Here is a 23,672-nt window from a genome sequence, read left to right as displayed (position 1 = left end):
CGAATGAACCGAACAGCTCTCAGGCACTGAATCTTTTGGAGCGCTTTTTCCAGTGAGTAAAACAGGATACTTCGAACACAAACAACAAAAACAGCGATTTCATTACATTAAATCGAAACCAAACATGCAAATGCAATGCATCCTATCGTTTGCTAGCGACGAAGATCTGTTTTAAGCTCAACATCTGCATTTGCTGCTTGCAAACGACTCTTGTTCTGCACTTCCTATCAATAGACAATCAAAACAAGCGCTCAAAGTACCGTTCTCCAGTACTGACGAAGGCCTTGTAACGCCCCTGCCTGTACTATACAAATAAAACATGAGAAATAATATCGGAACTGACGTCAATTCACGAGGACGAATGATGTGGCAAAAAGCAAAGGGCGATTCGTAAAGAACTAGTACCGTCAAGCCTTATCGTTCAAACGTATTTTATTAACTTTTCCCATATCAAAGTATACGCATAACACATTCGCGATATATTTATGTGTATTTTGCATCTGAGTAGTAAAATGTTGTTGTCGAACATACTAGAATCCCTCTCCCACAAAGTACACGTATCCCTCCGCCTCCATTGAGATCTACGTCTCTTTCCGGTGCGTTTCTCCACCGAACGGGTTCCGCCGCCATTGCAGGTTTCTAGAGTTCCTCTCAGCGGCGGTTGATACTGGAGTTGAATCGCCTCATTTACATTCAGCGGGCGACTAGAGTAACCTAACACATTCCCGGTTCATCTGCCCCCCCAAAACACAAGACCACCTCCATTCATTCCGGGCTCCGGAGTAGTTTAGATTAGGCAGAAATAATAGCAGGAATTAGAGAGGAAAGCGAAGAGGAACCAGCATCACCATGGCTCAAATCCTGCCCATCAGATTCCAGGAGCACCTGCAGGTAAGGACATTTAAATATCTTCAAATGGGGGGCTCGTTTCTTTTATTATGAGTTTATAGTGAAAACGTCAGTGTGTTTTTAAATAAGTAATTGTAGTAACCCATTCCCCGGTGAATATGACCTTCCATCAGCAGTTAGTAATAGCAGGGGAGTTAGCTTAGCTACTGTCGGTGTTAACCAACTGAATAATACATAACGTTACTCTAGTTGAGTCACAAATGAAGCCCAGTGAGTTTCCTTCCCAGACAGCATTTTTTAGCTTAATTCTTCAATTATTTAGAGGGTTGGTTAAGTTACGTAAATATGTATAGATGTAAATGACTAGCTGTGTCCTTATATACAAAGAAAACACTTACAGAGATAAACTTACAGATTTTATAAATGATAAATGACGCCTGTTTAATACAGAAATTGTATTCCCTATTCCCCGTCCCATTATATTAAAACAGATTTGTGATTGAGCTGTCCAGATTACAAGCTAAGAGTAGCAGGTGTAAAATGCCCCACCTATAGACATGTGTATGTCCCATGATGCCTCTGCATTTTTTTTATTATGATTATTTGCACTCGACTCAGACATTGCTTGCAATTTTTTTTGTCTATATCAGTTGAGGCTTTCATTCATCTTAAAGGCCTTTAGGACTTGGTGTAACTCATTTTATTTATTTAGATGTTTGAGTGTAATTTTGTATTTTATTTTTTAGTGTATTGTTGCTTCTGTGTCCTTGAGACAGGTCATATTATGACAAACAGTCTTAGTGCTGGATCAATTGGCTATTGTTGAGCATCATATTTACACAGTGCCATGCCTGTAATGGTCTGTGTTTGTCATTTGTAATAGTTTTGCGTAGTAAGTGATCACTTGTCCACATCACAGCTAATATGGTCAACCCCCCCTGATTTAAACACAATTAGATGTCAATACAGTGTTGCAAACTTTGCTATTTTATTCACTCATTATCAAATGGTACCACACAGGACTTTTTTTTTTTTTTTTGCAAATTATATTAAGTAAGCCAATCAGTGTTGGCGGTATTTTTACATAAAACTATTAAATAGTTTCTTTTGATATATAGCTGAAAAACAAAATCAACCTAAAACTTAATATCTGAAAACAAAAATCTATTTTAAATTACGTAACATACATAAAATAAAATATAGCCAAATAGAAATATTAAAAACAACACCACATTAAAAACTGCTAAACATTTTAACTAAAAAATCTAATTCAAAATATTAATAAATACTATAATAGTCTGTAAATGTTCTAAATACTAAAATAACATTGCAACCAAATTAGATTAGAGGTTTCTTTCGAAGTTGAGAAAGTGTGCAGACTGTCTATGGATGTACATCTTGGTGTATGTCTTTTTGAGCTAAACGTTCAGGGTTACCATATATTATTGTGATTTATTATATTACTGTTGAAATGAAATATGTGTGTGTTAAATGTACTACTAGTTTGTCAGATTTTGGGATACTGATCCTAGAAAAGTGCAGAAGAGCATAATGGACCAAAAAGAGCCTAAAGCCCTCTGGTGGTATTTTTACTTAATGAAATGCAAATGTAGCACAGCACTTTTCCAGTGAAGTGCCAACTAAAGGTCAGAGTACAATAGGAGTCAGTGGTATAATACTGTAAGTGGCACAAGGAAGACAGTATCATTAAGACAAAACTTGCTCATGTTGTTTGATTGAGATTGTAGTGCTGCTTTATTTTGGTTTGCTGAATCCTCTATGGTAAAATAAATGGTATAACGGTATGTTCATAAAACTGGTGTCTAACCACCATAACTAACACCTGTTTCCATGTACATCATTTATAGTTTACTGCATTATACCTTACTTGATTATTTAGGTATTCAGGTACAGAAGGCCTATATTTATGATGTTCTCAGAGTTATCAGTTTGCAGTTGCCGTAAATAAGCAATGCAATCTGTAAAAACCAAGTAATGGCTGTTTTAATCTAATACAATCTATCATGATTGGATGCTCGTTACACATTAGTTATGTATATTAGTGCTGCAAGTTAGTTGTTTCTAATAACCTGTAGTGCATTGAACTATTCAATGCAAATCACTTAAATTACTCTTTGGTTTTAAGGGAAACATAAGCATGATACAGGGGCAAGTCAGGTGATCTGCAGATGGCTTTCGTGTGTTTTATGTGGTGCTGTTTAATACGTTACCTTGAAGCCCTGCAAATGCATTTAATCTTTGAACTCTAGCCTGCTGATCACACATGACTCTCGTGTGATCTCGTGTGAATCGAGATGCATTATCCATTTTGAACTCCTCAGCAATGAATGAACTCTGATTCCAAGAGGATTCTGTTAGTGTTCATTTCTCCTTTTCCCTTTCCCGCTCGGCTGTCCGTGGTGAACCTGCTAGGTTGGTCACATGTCACCTATGATCATATGGTCACAGCTTTTAACGTGTTGATTTAGCTTTCTACACAATAGCTCCCAGCTTCCTGTTATGGAGGACAGTGGCAGTGAGGTGCAAGCCTCAGCATATTGTGTATCCTTCCCCAAGCCTTCTGCAATCGGGGTTTTGTGCTGAGCAAGGTGCCATTTTTCCCTGGATGGAGAAGGAAAAGGGTTAAACGAGCACAGGAGGTTGGAGAGAGAATGTGCTGACAACTTTAAAAAGTAATGAATTGAAACGATGGGTTGATTCTTAATTGATCTGCTCAGATTCGAGAAGCACTTGATGTTTCAAGCATTAGGCTAAAAAGTTTCTCGCACTCGTCCAGATTTGTGAAAGCAAACCTCGGCCATAGAAATGTGTTAAATGCATGAACACTTCAAAAGTAGTGTAGGTCCGCATAACAGAACAAGCCACTCGAGTTAACCCCGTATAAAGTCAAGTGTCTGTGGCAGTTCTTAAGGGTTAATGTGGAATGCCACACTGGTGATAGTCAGTGAAAGTGCCATCAGGGGGCAAGTTTATTATGCTCTGATGACAGCATGTTATGTGAGTGTCAGTGTCACATGATCCTTTAGAAATCATTCTGATATGCTGATTTGCTGCTTTCTGTAATGAAAATAGTTGTGCTATTTAATATCGCTGTGATACATTTGTTTTCCTGGATCTTTTTCAATGAATACAAATTCTAAAAATAAGCAATTATTTTGAACTAAAAACGTTTGTACTGTCACGTTTGATCAATTTAGTGCATCTGCTGAATGAAAGTAATAATTCAATGCACTAATTGTAAAAAATAAATAATAGTGTATAAATGAATGAATTGCATGCATCTGAATCTTTTGTTTGAATAAATCTCAATGTGTACATGTAAGCACTGTTAGGAGGCTTCATGATTCAGCTAACGGCTGTCTTTCCTCTCTTCATCTGTTGTTTATGTCATTATCTCTGGTATCTGGCTTGTAGTTTGCAAACTCACTGGTGAAGTTCACTGCAGTGATCTTTATCTAACCACTGTAAAATAAACAGTCAAGGGAACAAATGGGAAGTCAAGTATACCAGCTGACAAGGGAGAGATTGTCAACGCTTGATAATTATTATTTTTTTTGGCTGCAGTGTCTGTTTGTGTGAATTGAACAAGATCCAAGATTGATATTTTAAAGAATAATATTATTGACATGTAGTGTTTATCCGGTCTTGCATAAGTCTGACATATATGTTAATGTACTAATAGTCTAGTTAGTATGTTCATCTTGCCTGAATTATTTCTGGTACAAAAGAACAGCTTTCCTTGTGCCAGCTAGCAATTATTGATTCAAATTCTTTACCAGGATAAACTCAGTATCATGAGTTTCCTCCTTTGCACTGACCAGAGATGTCCACAAAAATCCAGGAAGGAACTGGCTATATTCGAGTAGCTGTTTCTCGAGCCACACAGCATGTTTTTGTAGGCTGGAGAGTAGGCTTCTAGTGGAAACTGGGTTAGTTTCTGGGTATGTCTGAGATTCCACTGAAGCAAGCAGCAGTTACATGCTGTGGATGAATCACGCGTGGCCTAAGGCTGATGCTACGACAGAGAGAACTCTTTCCCTTACGTTTGCTTCAGTGTCTCTCTTTACGTTGTGAGTGCTTACAAGGGCAGAGTTTCCCTTCAGCCAGTCGGAACAGCCTGTTCAGTTGTGATGTCGTCATGTGTGATGTCATCTATGAGATGCAGTAATAAATGCATGAACATGCTACTGTTCTCTTAATAGCAATGTTTTATTTTTATTATTATCATTTTTTCTTATTTAAATTGTTTTGTTTTCTGATTTCTCATTTTATATTTCTGTGAATGATCTTGTCTGTTTAACTCCTATCTCCTTTTTAAATATATGTATTTGTTTATATACCTAGTTTTAACTAATTTTACTGGGTTCCTGCCATGAAAATAGCTTATTTAAATAACAAATTGTTATTCTGTTTCAAGCAAAATGCATAATCAGCCCTTTTTCATTTTTTTTCATTATTATTACTATTATTTCACAATTGTCGGTTAGTAGCGATGATGTGGCTTTCTGTGCCGCATGACACAGGAATGTGGGTGTGGCTTCGGGTGTGCCTGTGTCCGCTCTTCATTGATAAAAGGTGCTGCTGATTCCGTTGAGCTCTTCCTAGAAAATGTGCTTCCTGTTTCTTCTTACTGTTCTTTGATTAAGCCTGAGCGCTGCAGCATGAGCCAGAGATACCTTTAGCCAGCAATGAAATGCTCTATCTGAGTGTTCACTGTCTAGTATTAGATCATATTTACTCTCTTAATTTAGTCATTTAGCAAATTAAAGTACAAAACTACAAGTCCTTGCCAACCATCTCAGTAATTATTCAGTGATGTTTATAATTTAACCTACAAACTCTATATTAGAAGTACAAATTCACAACCAATTGTAATTTGGGTTCATTTTCCCAAAAATGAAGACTTGTCGTCATTTACTCACCTTCATATCATCTCATATGACGTTCTTTCTTCTGTAGAATACAAAAGCAGAAGCTCTGACGTGGGTTCTGTTTTCTTCCATACAATATCATCATTGGATCATTGGCTGCCAAAGCTAAAAAATCATCTAAAATGTAGTCTAAAAGATGCACTATATTCTTTATATACACTATATGTTTTGGAAGTCATATTTTTGTTTTTGTGTAACTTTGTATTAAGCAGAATATTATCACAATAATAGTGCCATCTGACTAATTTATCTTATATTCTTTTTTTTTTTTTCAAGTCAGTTTTAAATAACTTTTGCTCTTTAAAGACAGTTATCAGGCCAATATGAAATGCAAAATCATTTGTAAAGTGGATTTTAGACTAAACAATTGGCCTAGGTTGCATAGCTTAGAACACATTGGCAGCATACAGCTTTGTTAATGCAGAGAGGACTTTCCTCCCGTCCAGCATCATTCAGGGCTATAAGTGATGTTACATAAGACCAAGACTTCTCATTCATGTTTGTCCAGCTGTCAGCTCTGATCTCTGTAATTTAGCATGTGTGGCAGCTGGTGCACCGTGCATTAGAATAAGTGATTGGCAATATGTCAGTGTCACGAACTCGACTGCCGCCTCTGTTTGAGCTTACTGGTATTCGAGATCTGTCTGGCTGCTGATAAAACCAAGGCTGGGTTTTGGCTACAAGCAACACCTTCAGCCTTTTTTGTCCAGCTGACTTAGTCTTAGAAGAGTCTATACAGAAGTAGCTGTCAGTTTAGTTAAAAATGCCTGAAGTCAAGATGTCTCCTACAATAAATCCTCCTCCTCTGCTCCTCTCTGAACCCATTTCAAATGTAAGTCTCTTTTCAGAGTTGATGTCGCTGCATTTTCTCGTCTTCATGTGGTGCTTAGTCATATGTGCTTAACTTGAACCATAGAATTAGAGTACTGTACAAGAAAAAAATCTGCATTTATTAGCATGCAGATCAGTGTTTTCCTGTGTGGAAGTGAAGATCTTATTCTCAGTCTCGGTCAGTCTCGGTGACTCAGACTTCTAATTCAGCTGGTGTGGTGCTGCTGAGTTGGCTTTCCACTGACTTTTATTTTTTGTCTGTAATTGACTTATACCTGAGTCTCGTCATGGTTAGTTAATACTTAAGAAGAACGTCTTTTGAGAATGTCTTTTTAATGGACTGAAACCAGCTTTGAAACATGCTTCATTAGCCGAGTTCGGTGTTGATGTTGTTGAAAGTAAATGGGCATAACCTCCTGATGAGGAAATATTTGTGGTTAGCAATGTGACTTAGGGCTGCACGATTAATCGAACGCAATTAATCGAGATTGTCATGCACATTTAGTCAGTAAAGCCGGTTCTGTGATTAGCAGTAAATCTCCATCACCTACTTTCAGGTGGAGCAGCATTTACTACATAGAGCCGTAGTTCACTAACAAGCCATGCAAAATCACAGACGATATAATCGTAGGATTATGAAATCGACAAAATAGTTTGCTATTATGGTCAGCTATTTGCACATCTTCTCAGTGAACTACGGCCCTGTGTAGTAAATGCTGCTCCATTTAATAGCGCGTGAAAATACCACATTTAACAACTTTTTTACTCAACTTAGAACATAACATCAGTCTAGTGTAAAATACTTTATTTTGATAAATTATAGTAAGAACTCTGATAAACTATATACTGGTGTTACGTTGAATCAATGAAAGCAGTTAAATCTTCTGTGTCTTCAGCTGTAGTTGAATCCTGGATTTCTTCTTCAGGGCATATTTGAATTTGAGAGCGAGAGCGCCCTCTGGTCCTTGGATGGATATTTACTGCTGATCACAGAACTGTGCTTCACTGAAAGATATGCATGACTTTCACTGATTCTGCCTATTTATTGCATTTGCGATTTCATTTCGATTAATTGTGCAGTCCTAATGTGACAGATATTTAGCACCTGACTATTAATCAAATTAAACCCATCAGCATAAGCATTAAAAGGCAACCATTAAAGATTGATGGCTTAATAATTAAGTCTGTCCATTTATTATTATTTAGCATTAGCTTTTTTTATTATTATAATTACTAAATACCTTTTCAAGTGTATCAGATCTGCAAGTTATGCCAGTGTGTTAGATGTTATTGTCTGTTGTCTAAATGTTTTTGCGGCAGGAAAGTCTGACCTGCTGTGTTTGTCTGACGTAATTAAGGGAAACTGAGGATGTTCAAGTGCACTATTAAATAAATGATGGAAGTGTTTTTGTCTCTCCTCTGATCTTTCAGGATGCATAGCCTCTGTGTGCTTGTAAAAAAAGATTAGCTTGTTAGTGACTGTTGCAATTTGTACTTTGAATAACTGAAGGGACTTCTGGGGATGTCCTTTACTTTTTTCTTTGTAGATTAGGCTATAGAGCACTTACTAGTTTTTACATGCAAAAACTTACATTTAAGATAATTTTCAACATTTAGCTTTGGTAACCAGTTAACTGTTAATTACTAAAGTATTTGTACAGTATTTTTCATTTTTGTGCATATTTTGTAATATAGCTCTGTTGAGCTAGTTCATCAATATTCAGTGTACATTACTGAATGTTACTTCCGAAAAAACTTTTACCATTGAATTGTGTTCATAATAAAACAATTCTCATTTTAAACAACCTTTTTAAAGAATAATTGAAAAATATATATTTTTGGATTGTACAAAGTCAGTTACAAAAAAAAAAAATACATTACACTAAACACTAAAATCAAGCAACGAGGTATTCAAGTCGATCAGTTATATATTCATAGTGTAGTGTCATTTAAGCACATTGCAGCATCTATACTAGTCCCCGCTCAGCTAAGTAACACATATTCAAAAATCATATAAAACAAACCAATAAAACATTGCATTCATGGGGATGGACACAGAAACTAGCCTCATTATGAAGCCCCTTATTAAATGAATGTCAGCTTATCTGTAGTCTCTTAAAGCTGGAATACACTACAGGATTTTTGGCCTGTTTTTCCACTGATTTCCACCGATGCTAGTTGGCAAAGGTCAGAGCCAGTCTGCAGATTGGATTCAACTGATTCCATAGAAAATCCATTAACTTAACTTTGTGACAACCATCAGTTAATATTTAAAGTATGTTTATGAAGTATTAACATAGATGTTCAATGTGGAAGAGTTTAAAGAGAGCACACTGAGCTTAATTAGAGCAGCAACAAGTTTTTATTTCATGTAATATTTATTAAAATGACAAGATTTATCTTAATGAATTATCTTGGTAATTTATTAAGTTCATATTTTATTATGAACAGCTATTATTAACAATATCTATTCAATTATACTCTTTCTTATTGATGTCACACTGAAGCTATGTGATTTTCATAGTAGTGTACCCTTTAAGCTCACCTTACAATAATATTAAATCTTTAAAAATAACATCAATGTAAAACCCCAGACCATCAATACACTGTAAATGTATAATATTATGGATGTATAAATACATGCCAGTAATTCCTGTGAAGATATATAAGCACAGCACACAATCTTATATAGCTAGTCAGCTAACTATTTGTTCTGTAGCATCTTGTTGCTACAACTATCTTTTGGATCTAACTGTAATTATTTCCCACATCAAAGTTCCAGGTTATAATATGTAAAAGTTTAAACATCAATCGCTTAATTTTACAGAAAGTAGTGAAACTTACCCAAAATAAATGCTTAAACATCTAAAATTAATGCACATATAAAGGGCTAATATTTCGGTGTAAGCTTTCAGACAGCTTTCAAAATGGCCGCCAGACAGTGTGAACATACAGAGACCCATATCTCAGTGTGCAGTGTTCTGATTGTTACTACATAGCTCCTGTAATTTCAAGTTAAACACATAAATTGGCTAAGACATCAAGTATGATAATGCATAATTTTTTATTTTTATAACCTGAGCTTAAATATCGAAGTGTGCTTAATGGGTATGTGAGCTTAATAGGTACGTTTACCTATCCTTTTTTATAATTTTGAAATCACTATTAACCAAAAATTTCCAAATAGTTGGATACATATTCAAGATTTCCAATTGAATGTGGTTCTAGAACAAAGTTCTCAGTAGGAGTCTTGTTTAAAAATGTATCTGTTCTTGTATCTGTTCATTATTTGTCCCTGTGATAAATTCCTCAAGGCCTATTCAGACAGCAAAGCCATGTATTTGGCTCAGTGGGGTGGGAAAGAGGTTTTGCTGGTTCTTTGACTTCCATTTATTTAATTATTTTATAGAAAAATTTCTGTTATTGAAATGCTACTCTCATGATAAGAGATACTGCTACTGCTTGATTTTTTTGATGATAAAAGCACATTGGAAATTAGTTCCTTGCTGTTACTGTTTGCTCTGGTTGTGCCTCTTGTAAATTATGCCTCTGATCTATTTTAATCTATAGTGTGGGACACATAGTCATTGATTTTTCTTAAAAAAAAGATCAATTTTTCTTAGATAGGTTCACAGGGTCAAAGAGAAACCTGAAATCATTTAGGAAGCATTCCCCCTTTGTGATGTTTTAAGATTTGTGAAGATTTAGGCCTAATTGTCTTTGGTATATAATATATTAATTAAAATTAAAGCAAATAAAACTTCTCTTTTTCCTAGCTCCAAAATTTGGGGATCAACCCAGCCAACATCGGGTTCAGCACCCTGACAATGGAGTCTGATAAGTTCATCTGTATCCGGGAGAAGGTCGGAGAACAGGCACAGGTGGTGATCATTGACATGGCGGACCCAAACACCCCCATCCGCAGGCCCATCTCTGCAGATAGCGCCATCATGAACCCTGCGAGCAAAGTCATTGCACTTAAAGGTAGGAGATACCAATTATTAGTCCCAGGGATAATGACATTAACCTAATTGTAATGACTACTACATTTTTAGCTCAACTGAATCATAGGACTGATCAAGTCCATTGTTGTTTTAACTAGAAAATAAGTGTGTTGTTTTCTTAGCTTCATTCATTCACCCAGAGTTCCTTTTTAGTTTAAATTATACTAGACCAATTTCTGTAGCAACTGTTTTTGGCATTTTCCTCATTATAGGCTACATCTTAGCTTACAGTAACATGATATGTTGTGTATTTTCTGTCATGCAGCCATAATTGCTTTGTCTTTTTGTTTTGTTTCCTTTTTTGTTGCTGCTTTCTCATGTGTATGCAGACGGTGAGTTAACATTTTGGTACAATGATTTGTGAAAGTTATAATCCTGTTTCTAAATTGAACATTATGTAAAGTTGTTTGGCCTCATTGCTTAACCTTGTGTAGGTGTTTCTACAGCCTCCACTTCTAGCCAATACATGTAATAAATAATACTTAAAGCTACACATACACATTGTTACTGACCATTTGGAAAAAAAAGTTTGTATATTTTTATGAAATCTAATCTAAATATTTTCTGAATTCAATTGTTTTGAGTGTGTTATGAGAAAAACGGCAGTTTCAAAATCAACAATATTGCTGTTGTAAATATAGGAGCGGTGTGCCTCAAGGTTCGGACTTAGGCCCCATGCAAATTCAAGTCCTGATAGGCAATGTAAAGCAAACATGTCCTGGCATCTTTCTGATATTGTTTACATAAAGACTGTTTAGCCAACAATGTACCACATAATTAACCCACTTTGGCTAAACAGGATTTAACTTTCACAAAATTCGTAGCTTGAATGTTCACATTGTTGATTTCTGTAGACATAACTTTCTCTTTCTGGGGTTTGAAATATTGTTGGGCATACATTTGCTTTTCTCTTTGTTTAATTTTAATTATTATAATGCTTGTCATATTAAGTCTTTTTCTCCACCCTCACTATGCAATCTTAACATCAAGCGTCTCCATATAAATTTCAATTCCATGTAAATGAACATGGGTAAAGGTAGCCTTATAAATTTATGGTTCTTGTGGTGGTTCATAGTCCATTGTTTCAATCACTATGCAGCTTGTGTTTAGGTAGCAATTATTTGACCAACAGTTTATCAGTGTCTTAGTTGATGTTTGAATAAATATCAGTAGCTTTTACACTAAGCTCAGTGCCTGTGTAGAGTTGAAAGATTTGTCATGCTATACAACTGGCTATTTTATAGTAATTCATCCAATTCTTAGCATGTTATTAATCGTAATTGCCATGTTAAACAATGTTTATGGGTGACATGGAAAGTAAATTAAATTGCTTGAAATTCTTTTATTTGTAGTTTCAAACCAGTTTGCTTTGCCTTTTCAGTAGAGGAAAAAAGAGCAGTGAATGATCCAGAACGGTCACTGTTGCAGTTTAAAATTAGATTAGCTTTTAATCGATTGCCTGTTTGTGGCTAGAGGCCATTTTATTAGCTTATTTTGAGTTCATCACAATATCCTGTATGAATCAACCAGCAAATTTCCTGAGCAATATTTTAACCTGAAGTAATCTTGACTTGTTCAGTCCTCCTTCTGGCCTTTTTCACTGTTTATAAATTAAAATAAACCAATTAAGGTCTTAAGATGAGCTTGGTTGGAATGGCACACTATATTACGTTAGATTCATGAAATCAGGATTTTACCTTCTATAACTCCTTTTAGCTGCTATAAATCCTTGACATTTATTCATCATAACGCTAAGATGTTGTTGTCGTCTTCTGTTAAGTATGTTTAGGACTATAGTGCTGCTTCTTGCTCTCTTATTATGTTGAGACCATGTTGAATGTGGATTCAAATCCCTTCTATTCCTTTTTCATTTCCCAATGCTCTTGCTCCCACATTTGTCATGTGATTTAAGTGTAAAGTTGTGTTATGGAAATCTATCCACACAGGGCTGAAATCATTGTAAATAGTAATTTATGCTTCTTTCAGTGCACATAGACTAAATTCTGACCTCTGCAGTAATAAGCTTTATGTCATCCTGCAATCTTTGACTAGTTCTTCATAGAATTTAAAGTCGGCATGAAATGAAAAATCACCTAATCTATTTTCCAAATGCATGTTATTGATCTTGGTTTGAATGATTTGTGCATGTAAGTTTATTTTTATTTTTGATCAAAATCAATCTTTCTGTTAAAACTACAGGCTTACCTCTGACAAATGCAGCACTTTTCTAATTATAGGCGACTTAACCCATCTTTTTAATCTGGCATTCAGATCTTCCTGCATTTTTAAGTGTAACAGCCACATCTCAAAATCCAATCAACAACTGGCAGATAGAACTGGTCCCTGCCCTACATATTATTTTGATAATCGTGTCTCTCAGATGTATATAGAAGAAACAATGTCACCACTACTGTTTCATTGTGACTTTAAATGGATAGTTCACCCAAAAATTAAAATTCTGTCATTAATTACTCACCCCCATGTCGTTGCAAACCCATAAGACCTTTGTTCATCTTCAGAACACAAATTAAAGCGTTAGTTCACCACAAAATTAAAATTCTGTCATTAATTACTCACCCTCATGTCGTTCCAAACCCGTGAGACTTTCATTCATCTTTGAAACTCAAATTAAGATATTTTTGATGAAATGTGAGAGCTCTCGGACCCTCCAAAGACAGCAATACAACTGAAATGTTCCCTGGTCCAGAAATGTAGTAAGGACATTGGTGTCCTTGCTACATTTGTGTCTTGAACGTACTAGTTCCTTTGCTGTCTACGAAGGATCAGAGAGGTCTTGAATTTAATAAAAAATATCTTAATTTGGGTTCTGAAGATAAACGAAGGTTATACAGGTTTGGAACAAAAGCCGAATAGGGGGAAAGGTTAGGACAATTCCAAGGATGGTGAGGGAGGGGGGCCTCCTAAAGCCTGGTTTAAACTTGCAGTGTCTGCATGAGCGCAAAGCTGCATACAGCGAAAATTATTATTGGCAGTAATACCCCTACCTTGTGCAGCTGTACCTAAGTGTCCCAGAGACATCAGTGCGGTCGAAATTTTACAATCGATTCAATGAACACTTATGTGTTAAAAATCGAAAATGATTTTTTCGCAAAAGGGACAGCCTTAGTGTGCATGGCACTTTGTAACTTTCCGTGTTGCTTTGCTTCCGAAGTTATGTGTCTTCAGGGCTACTGGCCGAACAGCCACGTCATTACCAACATCTTTATGAATCGCACGAAGCCTGATGTGAAGTTCAAACGCCATCTGCTGCTTTTTGAGAGACAATAATAGTTTGATTTTCAAGGCTTTTTTTAAAAAAAGCGTTTTGTTTTTTTATAGTATTTTAAATTGAATTCGTTAAGATAGGATTTGACACTATTTGCTTAATGTTGTTCTGTATTTTGTATGATAAAAGCAAAAGTTGAGGGTTTTTTTTGTTGGTGGTGTTGTACGATCATCAGTTTTCACAAATATACACGGTCACTACTCTAAACTGATGGTGACAGACAGTGATAAACCTCATTTTGTGTTTACTACACACAAAGATTTGCATTGATTGACGAACACAATCACCTGATTACATTTGCATTAAGCATGCAGTTTGCACTTTTCTATAAATTACATTTACAAAGCATGTACCAGAAATTACCTTTTTTTTCGTGAAAGTAGTCCCTGATTAATTAAATTAATGAAATTATTAGAGAAAACATATTTTATTGTCGTTCAATTGAGTTTTATTAGTTTCATACACATTATTTCCATAAACCGTTTATTGAAATTATTTTTGTACAAAAAATCTCAAGCTTAAAGGGATACTCCCCCCAAATGAAAAGTTTGTCATTAATCACGTCTTCAGAACACAATTTAATATATTTTGGATGAAAACTAGGAGGGCTTGAGTGTCCCCATATACTGCCAAGTAAGTTACATTGTCAGTGTATAGTAAATGTATGGAAGACATCGTCAGAATAGTCCAACTGCCATCAGTGCAAACTATAACTTTTGGGTGAACTTGATCAGCCTCCACATCCTGGTCAAATGGCCTCCTCAAAAGCTGGTTACTATAACCATGTTGGGAAAGTAAAAACGTGTGCTTTTCATGTTAACTTTAGAAACCTTTGTGTTATTCTGCAATCCCTGTCTTAATTGTAGTGATACGCAAAGTTTAGATTATCTGGGGCCTGAAGTAAGTAATTGGATTTGTGTTTTTATAAATTATTGGTTGGATGTTAATCAGGTGAGTTGCTGCCAAGTTGTCCTTTCCCATAACGCACATTATTAGCAAATCACAGTGTACTGTAAGCCTTGTGCTAAGATGAAATCAGTGTCTGATGTTTAATTTCAGTTTCACAAATTCCTTCTACACTCGCTTTTTGATTGCTTTGCTTCATTTATCTTAACTGCTGAATGAGCTGTCATGGTGGGCTTGCCTGATGCATTTCCAGCCATGACTGACAATATTTCTACCCTGTCTTTGTAATCTAATTTAATATATATATATATATATATATATATATATATATATATATATATATATATATATATAATTGTTTTTTTTTCATGGTGTTTCCTTTTTATTCCTCCCAGCTGCCAAAACCCTTCAGATCTTTAACATCGAGATGAAGAGTAAGATGAAAGCCCACACTATGACTGATGATGTCACTTTCTGGAAGTGGATCTCTCTTAACACCATTGCCCTGGTGACCGATAACGCCGTCTATCACTGGAGCATGGAGGGAGACTCTCAGCCGGTCAAAGTGTTCGACAGACATTCCAGCCTGGCAGGCTGTCAAATCATCAACTACCGCACTGATGCCAAGCAGAAGTGGCTGCTGCTTATTGGCATTTCTGCTCAGGTGTCATGATCATTTTAAATAATCATTCTGGAGTTCTGGTCTACAATTACACAAGCTATTGCTCTTGTTCTGCACATAGACATGCTTACGTCATTTATTGCTTTTATCATTTCGTGTTCATTTACATTTTAATTATTTGTTTCATTTTTTTTCTGTAACTTCCTTTATTACTGATCCTATATTCAGTATTATTATTAGTAGTATTTGTATTCTATTTCCTTAATTCTTTTCTTTTAGTCAAATGTTGGATACTGAATCAAGGGTGTTTTCTCAAGTATTCCATTTCTTGTTACAGCAAAACCGAGTTGTTGGTGCCATGCAGCTATACTCAGTTGAAAGGAAGGTGTCACAGCCCATCGAGGGTCATGCCGCTGGCTTTGGACAGTTCAAAATGGAGGGAAATGCAGAAGAATCCACTCTCTTCTGTTTTGCTGTGCGAGGTCAGGCAGGAGGAAAGGTGCGTTTTCACATGTATTTATAACTAGAAACATTTTATTCAGCAAAGAGGCATACACTAAGTATTCATAACACAGTTGTCTAAGAAAGAGAGGAAGTGGTCTGGATGGGCTTTTTGGGTGTAAACTCCCGTTTTTGAGGAAGAGGTAATTTAGCTGGCTAGTTTTAGTTTCAGATGAATTGATTTGAGTTTTTTTCTAATTATTGATGTTCACATAATTTGTCACGTATAATTGCATTATTTTGTGTGCATTACTTCAAAACATGAAATAAACTAAAGACTTTATCATGCAGCTTCACATTATTGAAGTGGGGACACCACCAACTGGCAACCAGCCATTCCCAAAGAAAGCTGTGGATGTGTTCTTCCCTCCAGAAGCACAGAATGACTTCCCCGTTGCCATGCAGGTATGTGGTTTTTTGGATTTTTTTTCCTGTGAAAGAGGCATTGTTTCTTCCTTCCTCCTTTACTGGATGTCCTTTCTTTTTTTAAATAAATTATGCTCTTCTGAACCTAATGTTCATCAAAGAATATATATATATATATATATATAATTAAGCTTTGATAATACCAAAAAAAATGTTTTTGAGCACCAAATCAGCATATGAGAATAATTTTGGAAGTATCATGTGACCGAAATAATGGCTTCTGAGTATTCATCTTTGCTATCAGGAATAAATTGCATTATAAATTATATTCAATTAAATCAAATAAGATTTCATAATATTACTGTTTTTTTTTTTTAGCAAATAAATGCAGCCATTTAAGCAAAAGACAAAACAAAAGCACAAAAATCTTGCCAACTCCATAGTTTTATACAATAATATAAATTCCACCAGATTTGAACTGACCATCTAGCAACATTTTTCTCATCACACAGATCAGCTCCAAACAGGATGTTGTATTTCTCATCACTAAATACGGTTACATTCATCTGTATGACCTGGAGACTGGCACCTGCATCTACATGAACAGAATCAGCGGAGAGACCATTTTTGTGACGGCACCCCACGAAGCTACATCTGGAATCATTGGCGTGAACCGGAAAGGACAGGTACATGCTGAACATTAAATTCAAAATAACCCAAGTGGTATAAACGACATGTGAAATTAAACTAAGAAATGATAAAAGTGGCACAATGTTTACAATTTACAGGTAAATCAGCCTTCAAGTGTTTTACTTATAGTTGTCTCTGTATATTAAGCAGGGTTAGGAGAAAGTGTATTAACTCTTAAAAAAAAAAATGACATGCTACTGCTGTAATGAGTGTCAGTTTTTCACATTTTTAGCATCTGTGTCACTTTGATCCTGCTGCACACAGCTCTATATGTGTGTGTTCGGTGGGATTTACGTTCTGTTAGAGGTAATCTAAGGAGGACACAACACATTTCAGCTAATTACTCCAGAGGCAGAAAATTTAATACCCTCGTCTTACTGAGACATGGAAACCACCCATCCTCCCTCTGCATGGTTCATCTTTTTCATTTCCTCTCAGAATAACTCAAAGCATTTTTCATCCTGAAATCTGCACTTGAACTTGGAGATCAAGACCACCATGGTCAGTAGAAGCATCATGATGCAAAAATAATGTCCAAACATTATTACGGGATACATGCATCTCAGAACGGTTTAAATAAACAGGTGTTCAGTATCTCAGGTGAGCTGACCCTCCTGTCTGCTGGATATCTCTGTTCACAATTCTCCATTATGAGCTTGTTAATGGATCCCGCGAGCGCGTAAATAATTTTCCAGTCATGCCAGAGAAAGTCTTGAATTATTTAGTGCGTGACAGAAAGCCAATCCAAACTGTGTCACGCTGAACCTGAAGAGCACTGTTTCCTATGTCAATAATACAGAACCTCCAACTCGGTCAACCAACAGTGCCATACAGAACATCACAAAGGTGAAAGGCATAGCGTTAATGCATTGATCGTCTGTAGGTTTATGTGTGTTTTAGTTTCATTTTCTAGAGCGTTACGTAATTGGGTTATGATAAGTTTGTCTGTTATTTAAATGGTGGTAGTAAGATCTAAGATATTCTGGATGGATTGGTGTTAGAATACATTTCATATCTGAATATGATTTATTTAGGTTTAGGTAAAACAAAAGGAATGCAGATCTCTGTTCCTGTCTCTGTTTCCCCTGCTCGTACTGGCATTCTCCATCTTCCTGTCTTCTGCACCAGTCAGCACTGGTGGGTGATGAAAAGTCAGGTTCTAACCAGCTGCGTCTGCGCTCGTGAGCGGAGTGACCTTGAGAGGGAGCCTTCACTGAAAATAGCTGCAAGAGGGAGACGGACTGAGAGAGAAAAAAAAGTGTCAGTTATCATGTGATCTTGCCGTGGGAGGCATTGACTGGCGTCCTAAATCCTTTCACATTAACAGAGGCAGAGCCTGACTGCCAATCACAGTGCACGTAGGCAGAATGCATCATCAGCTTCTGTGACATCACACTTTGCCCTACCTTTTTATTTTTGATCAGGCATACTATACTGCTGTGACATGACTCTCAATACGTTAAATGTGTGGTCTATTTGGTCATATTGATGTTAATAGTTCATCCGTTTAGAGTTATATACAAAAAATAATAATACAATTAAATGTGTTTCTGCTTTTTAACAAATGTATTTACATAAGCAATTCATCACAGATAGATAAAACAGTTAAATTATCAACAATAATAATTGTATTGTTGTTGTCATGGTTAATAGCAATTTAAAAATATATATAGAAATTATTTCAGTACACTTTTTTTAATCTAAATGGTTGCATTGTTTTTATTATTTTGAGTTTTTGCCACACTGCCTAAAAATGCATTTTCATTTTAGAATGAATAATTATCTTTTGCAAACATTTATTAAATATCATATAGCATTATTTATTATTTGACATTATATAATCCTTTTTTTTTTTTTTTTAAGAAACTGGGGTGGGTATTATCTTGTCCGACTGATAACACATACTGGGATGTGCTCGGTGCAGATGTTTGTGTTGTTTGGGGTCCTCATCAGGAGTGACTCATTATTACTATCATCATCTCCTCAGGCCTTGGGCTTTTATTGACGTCAGTGCAGGGTTCTTCCCCCCGGACCACTGCAGCTAGTCTATCACTCACACGCACACACATGCAAATGTTATCTCCCGTTCACTTGGCATCTCCTTTTCTTTCTCTCTCACTGCCACTTTGTGGAGGAAAGCGGATAGACACAATGATCTGCTCTATTTTTACTCCTGTGTCTCTGCCTTCCTCCATCTCTAGGCGATCTGACCCATATTGTTGGGGGTGGGACGGGCGGGTTTAAGCAGAGAGTGATGTTCATCCATGCAGAATAAAGCCTGTGACTTTGACCTGCTGATTACGATGTAGAACACACAGTAGCGTAAAAACACTTTTACAACATGCATTTACAGCAAAGATCCAGAAATGTACATCGTGTTTCATCGCAAGAAGTTAAAATAGTCCCAGACTGGGTGGGGGGGACATTTTAATCTTGGTTGTTTATAATAAACTGGCCTCACTTGTCTAGTGTAATCCATGTTCACACAAGTTAAGTACGTGTTAAAGCATCCTAAATCTGTTTTATTGGTTTGTGGATGTCAGTGTGTCAATCTAGTAGCTAAAAAAAAAAAATCCTTCCAGGCTTCAGTATGTACTGTACATCCAGAGAAATATTGCAGAACGTTGTGCTTTGATGGGCATTGGCGGCTTTAGCTTGTGTCTCTTGGCCAAACACCTACAGTGTTAATAACAGACTTGAAGCATCTCTCAAAAAACCTCTTGGCTGGTCCGTAATTCCTCATTAGTACCGTTTTATTGGAAATAAAGATACAAGATGTTTGGCCAAAGCAGTGGTATCTTGGTTGAAAGGGGACACATTTTACGTCCCACTGCACTCCTGCATCTGATCATGTTACATACTAGAGACTAGCATTAGTATGCACCTTAGCTTCAGTGTGAGCATGTTAGCTGATACGAGGTGTTATGTTTTCTCATTAAGGGTCCTTGATATTATATATCCGATCACTTGTGCTGTGTGTGATGGATGTTTCAGCTGCTTTTATGCAGGGTGACCAAGAAAACTACTAAGGGAATTTCTTATTTGCACCACCTTCCTGTGAAGATGCTAAATTACATTAAAACTCAGAAGAAAAAAATTGAGAAAAGACATTTAAACCATTGAGCAATCAATGAGAACATTTTACCATTATTAGTAGTAATATTAGTATCTATTAGGGATGTGCCCCAATATCGAATTTGTTGAGATTTACAGTAAATGGTTGAATTGGTGTTTTTTTTTGTTTTTTTTTTATGTGAGCCAAAATCATCACAATGATAAGAACCAAAGACTTAAACTACTTTAATCTGTGTGCATTGAATTTATTTAATACACTAGTTTCACAACTTGAGTTGAATTACTGAAATAAATGAACTTTTCCACGACTTTCTAATTTGAGATACCTGTAAACAGAGAGAGGTAAGGAGAGATGACTGATGGGACGATGGCAAATGATTTGCACATCCTGAGCACCACTGACAAACATCTAATCTTGTGAAATCTGTGGTAAGTAGTGCTGCTCCGTAGTAGAGTAGGCTACGTGTGAATGTGAATATCGAAAGTGAAAGTAGAACGCAAAAACATTCATGAGTGATCTTAATGGCCTAAAGTTCGCAGCTTGCTCACAACTTTATCACATAATAACGTATGTGTGGGCACACAATGGAGAGTGAGGACTCATGTGCAGACCTTCACCAGTGGTACCAACGTCTAAAGCTCACAATGTAAAAGTTGCAATGGATGATGATTTCAATGTGAAAGAGGATGACATGGAACTTTACGACCAGCCCTACTTGTTTGAACCAAAATACTCTGACCAAGATCTGAGAGAGATGATCAAGAACACACATGAGCTGTTTGTTTACAATGGACAGCGAGGATTTTTAATTCAAAAAGCTTACTGTTTGTGTGTTAAAGTTTTCTGATCTGGCTCTCTCTGTATGTAACAAAAATGTACTCTGAAAGATTAAGTTTCTCATTTTGTCTGAGCATCCATTTCATCAGTCTGAAGGTAAATGACTAATTGCAAACATAAATCTCAAACTTTATTACTCCATTTTGTGTGTGTGTTTCATAGGTGTTGTCAGTGTGTGTTGAGGAGGAGAACATCATCCAGTACATCACCAATGTGCTGCAGAATCCAGACCTGGCTTTACGGATGGCGGTCCGAAATAATCTGGCAGGAGCCGAGGAGCTGTTTGGCCGCAAGTTTAACACCCTCTTTGCTGCAGGAAACTACTCTGAGGCTGCTAAAGTGGCCGCAAATGCACCTAAGGTGAGTAGGGCTGAATATTTTTAAATAACATATTGTAAATTTAAATCAATAAAATAATGTATTATTATAGTAAACAGTTTAGGTTATTATATAATACTTCTCTTCACTTGTTTATCTCAGGGTATCCTGCGCACTCCTGACACCATCCGTCGGTTCCAGGGCGTCCCGGCTCAGCCCGGCCAGACGTCCCCGCTCCTGCAGTATTTCGGGATCCTGCTTGACCAGGGCCAGCTCAACAAGTTTGAGTCTCTGGAGCTGTGCAGACCCGTCCTTCAGCAGGGCCGCAAACAGCTTCTAGAGAAATGGCTGAAGGAGGACAAGGTATTTGGAAGAGGTCGCAGGGGAGATGGCTATCTCCACACACACCCACAAGAGCCTCTTCCTCTGTATGCGCGTGTGTGTGTGTGTTTGTGCGAGAGGCTCAGGGAACAGGGTGTGCTCTTCACATGCATTTTTTTTCCCCCCATAAACCGAAAGAATGCCTCCATATTTTTGTGACAAAGAAGGGGTCTGTGTGGATTGTGAGAACACCTCTGTTTGTGTGGGAATGTGTATGTCTGTTATCTAAGATGTTTGCTTTAGATGTGATGTCATGTGTTTGTTATGCCGGGGCAAGGGCTGTTTGGGTTTTTTCCTTCTAAAGCACAGAGCAAAGGGTTTCATTCCAGTCTTTTTTTACAGTCTGCACTTAAAATAACTGAAATAAAATGTTCTTTTTCATAGCCTCAACAAGTTATAGCTCTCGACTTGCTTATATATATATATATATATATATATATATATATATATATATATATATATATATATATATATATATAAAAAAAATTTTTTATTCTGCAAGGATGCATTAAATTGACCAGAAATAACAATAAAAAAAATCTTAATGTTACAATTGATTTATAGTTACCAATCTATTCATTAGATAATGAAATAAAAAAAAAGATGTTTCCAGTGCTTCAACACTACTACTTCTTATCATTGATGATGATAAATGTTATCTGAACCACAAATCAGTATATTAGAATGGTTTCTTATGGATCATTTGATGCTCTCTGAAGACGAGTAGTGGCATGCTTTTTTGTCAAAACTTCCGGTTCTTAAGAATCCAGTGACTTTGAATTCACACCACATAACCTTAACCTTAATGTTAAATTTCTGTTGTTTCTCTTCAGCTTGAATGCTCAGAGGAGTTAGGCGACTTGGTGAAGTCTGTGGACCCCACTCTCGCTCTTAGTGTCTACCTGAGGGCCAACGTACCCAACAAAGTCATTCAGTGTTTTGCAGAAACCGGCCAGTTCCCCAAGATTGTCCTGTATGCCAAAAAGGTATGATGACTGATCAGTCAACTTGAAGTTTAAAAAGTACTGAATTAATTAAAGGAGACATACTAATACTCCATTTGGTGTGTATAGGTGGGCTACACTCCAGACTGGATCTTTCTGCTGAGGAACGTGATGCGGATCAGTCCGGATCAGGGTCTGCAGTTTGCTCAGATGCTCGTTCAGGATGAGGAACCGCTGGCTGACATCACACAGGTCAGGAACAGAGGAGGAGAGGAGAAGAAAGATTTCAAATGATTTAGAGAGAAACCATGTGACCCAGAGGCTGTTTGTTAAGACTCATTTAAGGAGCTCTGAAAGGCGTTCACTTAAAAATGTGTTTTTCTCCCAGATCGTTGATGTGTTTATGGAGTATAACCTGGTTCAGCAGTGCACGTCCTTCCTCTTGGATGCTCTGAAAAACAACCGCCCATCAGAAGGTCCACTGCAGACCCGTCTGCTGGAAATGAACCTGATGCATGCACCACAGGTACACACTACACACCGAAAAGTATCTGGATACATTTATTGTCATTGTGTTCGACAGTTTTCAACCAAAACGCTCTCCTGCAGGTTGCAGATGCCATCCTAGGAAATCAGATGTTCACTAACTATGACCGTCCCCACATTGCCCAGCTGTGTGAGAAGGCCGGGCTTCTGCAGAGAGCTTTAGAGCACTATACCGACCTGTACGACATCAAACGAGCTGTCGTACACACACACCTGCTCAACCCGGAGGTACCCAGCAAGTTCTTTTTCATCATACTGAATTGAAGTGTGACCTTCTTTTTCATTCGTTTTGCACTCTGTGAATGTCTGCAGTGGCTGGTGAACTTTTTTGGCGCTCTGTCAGTGGAGGACTCTCTGGAGTGTCTAAGAGCCATGCTGTCTGCTAACATCAGGCAGAACCTTCAGATCTGCGTTCAGGTGGCCTCGAAGTATCACGAACAGCTGACCACCCAGTCCCTCACTGAGCTTTTCGAGTCTTTCAAGAGTTTTGAGGGTAAGAACTAGATTCCTTATGATTTATTAACCTGGTGTCACTGGAAAGTTCAAACACTGACATGGGACAA

The 23,672-nt window shown here is 36.9% G+C and overlaps 1 protein-coding gene across 4 annotated transcripts in view; it reads left to right on the top strand.

The window, feature by feature from the left end:
- The first annotated feature begins 598 nt into the window (after nucleotides 1-598).
- Nucleotides 599-23,672, top strand: part of LOC113097152 (clathrin heavy chain 1-like) — a 35,573-nt gene continuing 12,499 nt past the window's right edge. The window contains exons 1-14 of one of the 4 annotated variants that reach the window (XM_026262357.1): nucleotides 599-891; nucleotides 10,409-10,616; nucleotides 10,966-10,968; nucleotides 15,224-15,492; nucleotides 15,788-15,949; nucleotides 16,243-16,356; nucleotides 16,830-17,003; nucleotides 21,083-21,280; nucleotides 21,401-21,601; nucleotides 22,453-22,605; nucleotides 22,693-22,815; nucleotides 22,952-23,089; nucleotides 23,173-23,337; nucleotides 23,422-23,602. In XM_026262357.1, the coding sequence (XP_026118142.1) occupies nucleotides 850-891; nucleotides 10,409-10,616; nucleotides 10,966-10,968; nucleotides 15,224-15,492; nucleotides 15,788-15,949; nucleotides 16,243-16,356; nucleotides 16,830-17,003; nucleotides 21,083-21,280; nucleotides 21,401-21,601; nucleotides 22,453-22,605; nucleotides 22,693-22,815; nucleotides 22,952-23,089; nucleotides 23,173-23,337; nucleotides 23,422-23,602 (2,131 nt within the window). In that variant the 5' untranslated portion in view covers nucleotides 599-849. Of the gene's footprint in view, nucleotides 892-6,482; nucleotides 6,634-10,408; nucleotides 10,617-10,965; nucleotides 10,969-15,223; nucleotides 15,493-15,787; nucleotides 15,950-16,242; nucleotides 16,357-16,829; nucleotides 17,004-21,082; nucleotides 21,281-21,400; nucleotides 21,602-22,452; nucleotides 22,606-22,692; nucleotides 22,816-22,951; nucleotides 23,090-23,172; nucleotides 23,338-23,421; nucleotides 23,603-23,672 lie in introns of those variants that run through there. The other 3 variants (XM_026262355.1, XM_026262358.1, XM_026262356.1) reach the window with 3 other exon arrangements.

The sequence above is a fragment of the Carassius auratus genome, unplaced genomic scaffold, assembly GCF_003368295.1.
Source record: "Carassius auratus strain Wakin unplaced genomic scaffold, ASM336829v1 scaf_tig00216123, whole genome shotgun sequence".
In the NCBI taxonomy this organism is placed as follows: Eukaryota; Metazoa; Chordata; class Actinopteri; order Cypriniformes; family Cyprinidae; genus Carassius; species Carassius auratus.
The sequence above is the reverse complement of the archived record's forward strand: the minus strand, read 5'-3'. Positions and strand labels throughout refer to the sequence as shown.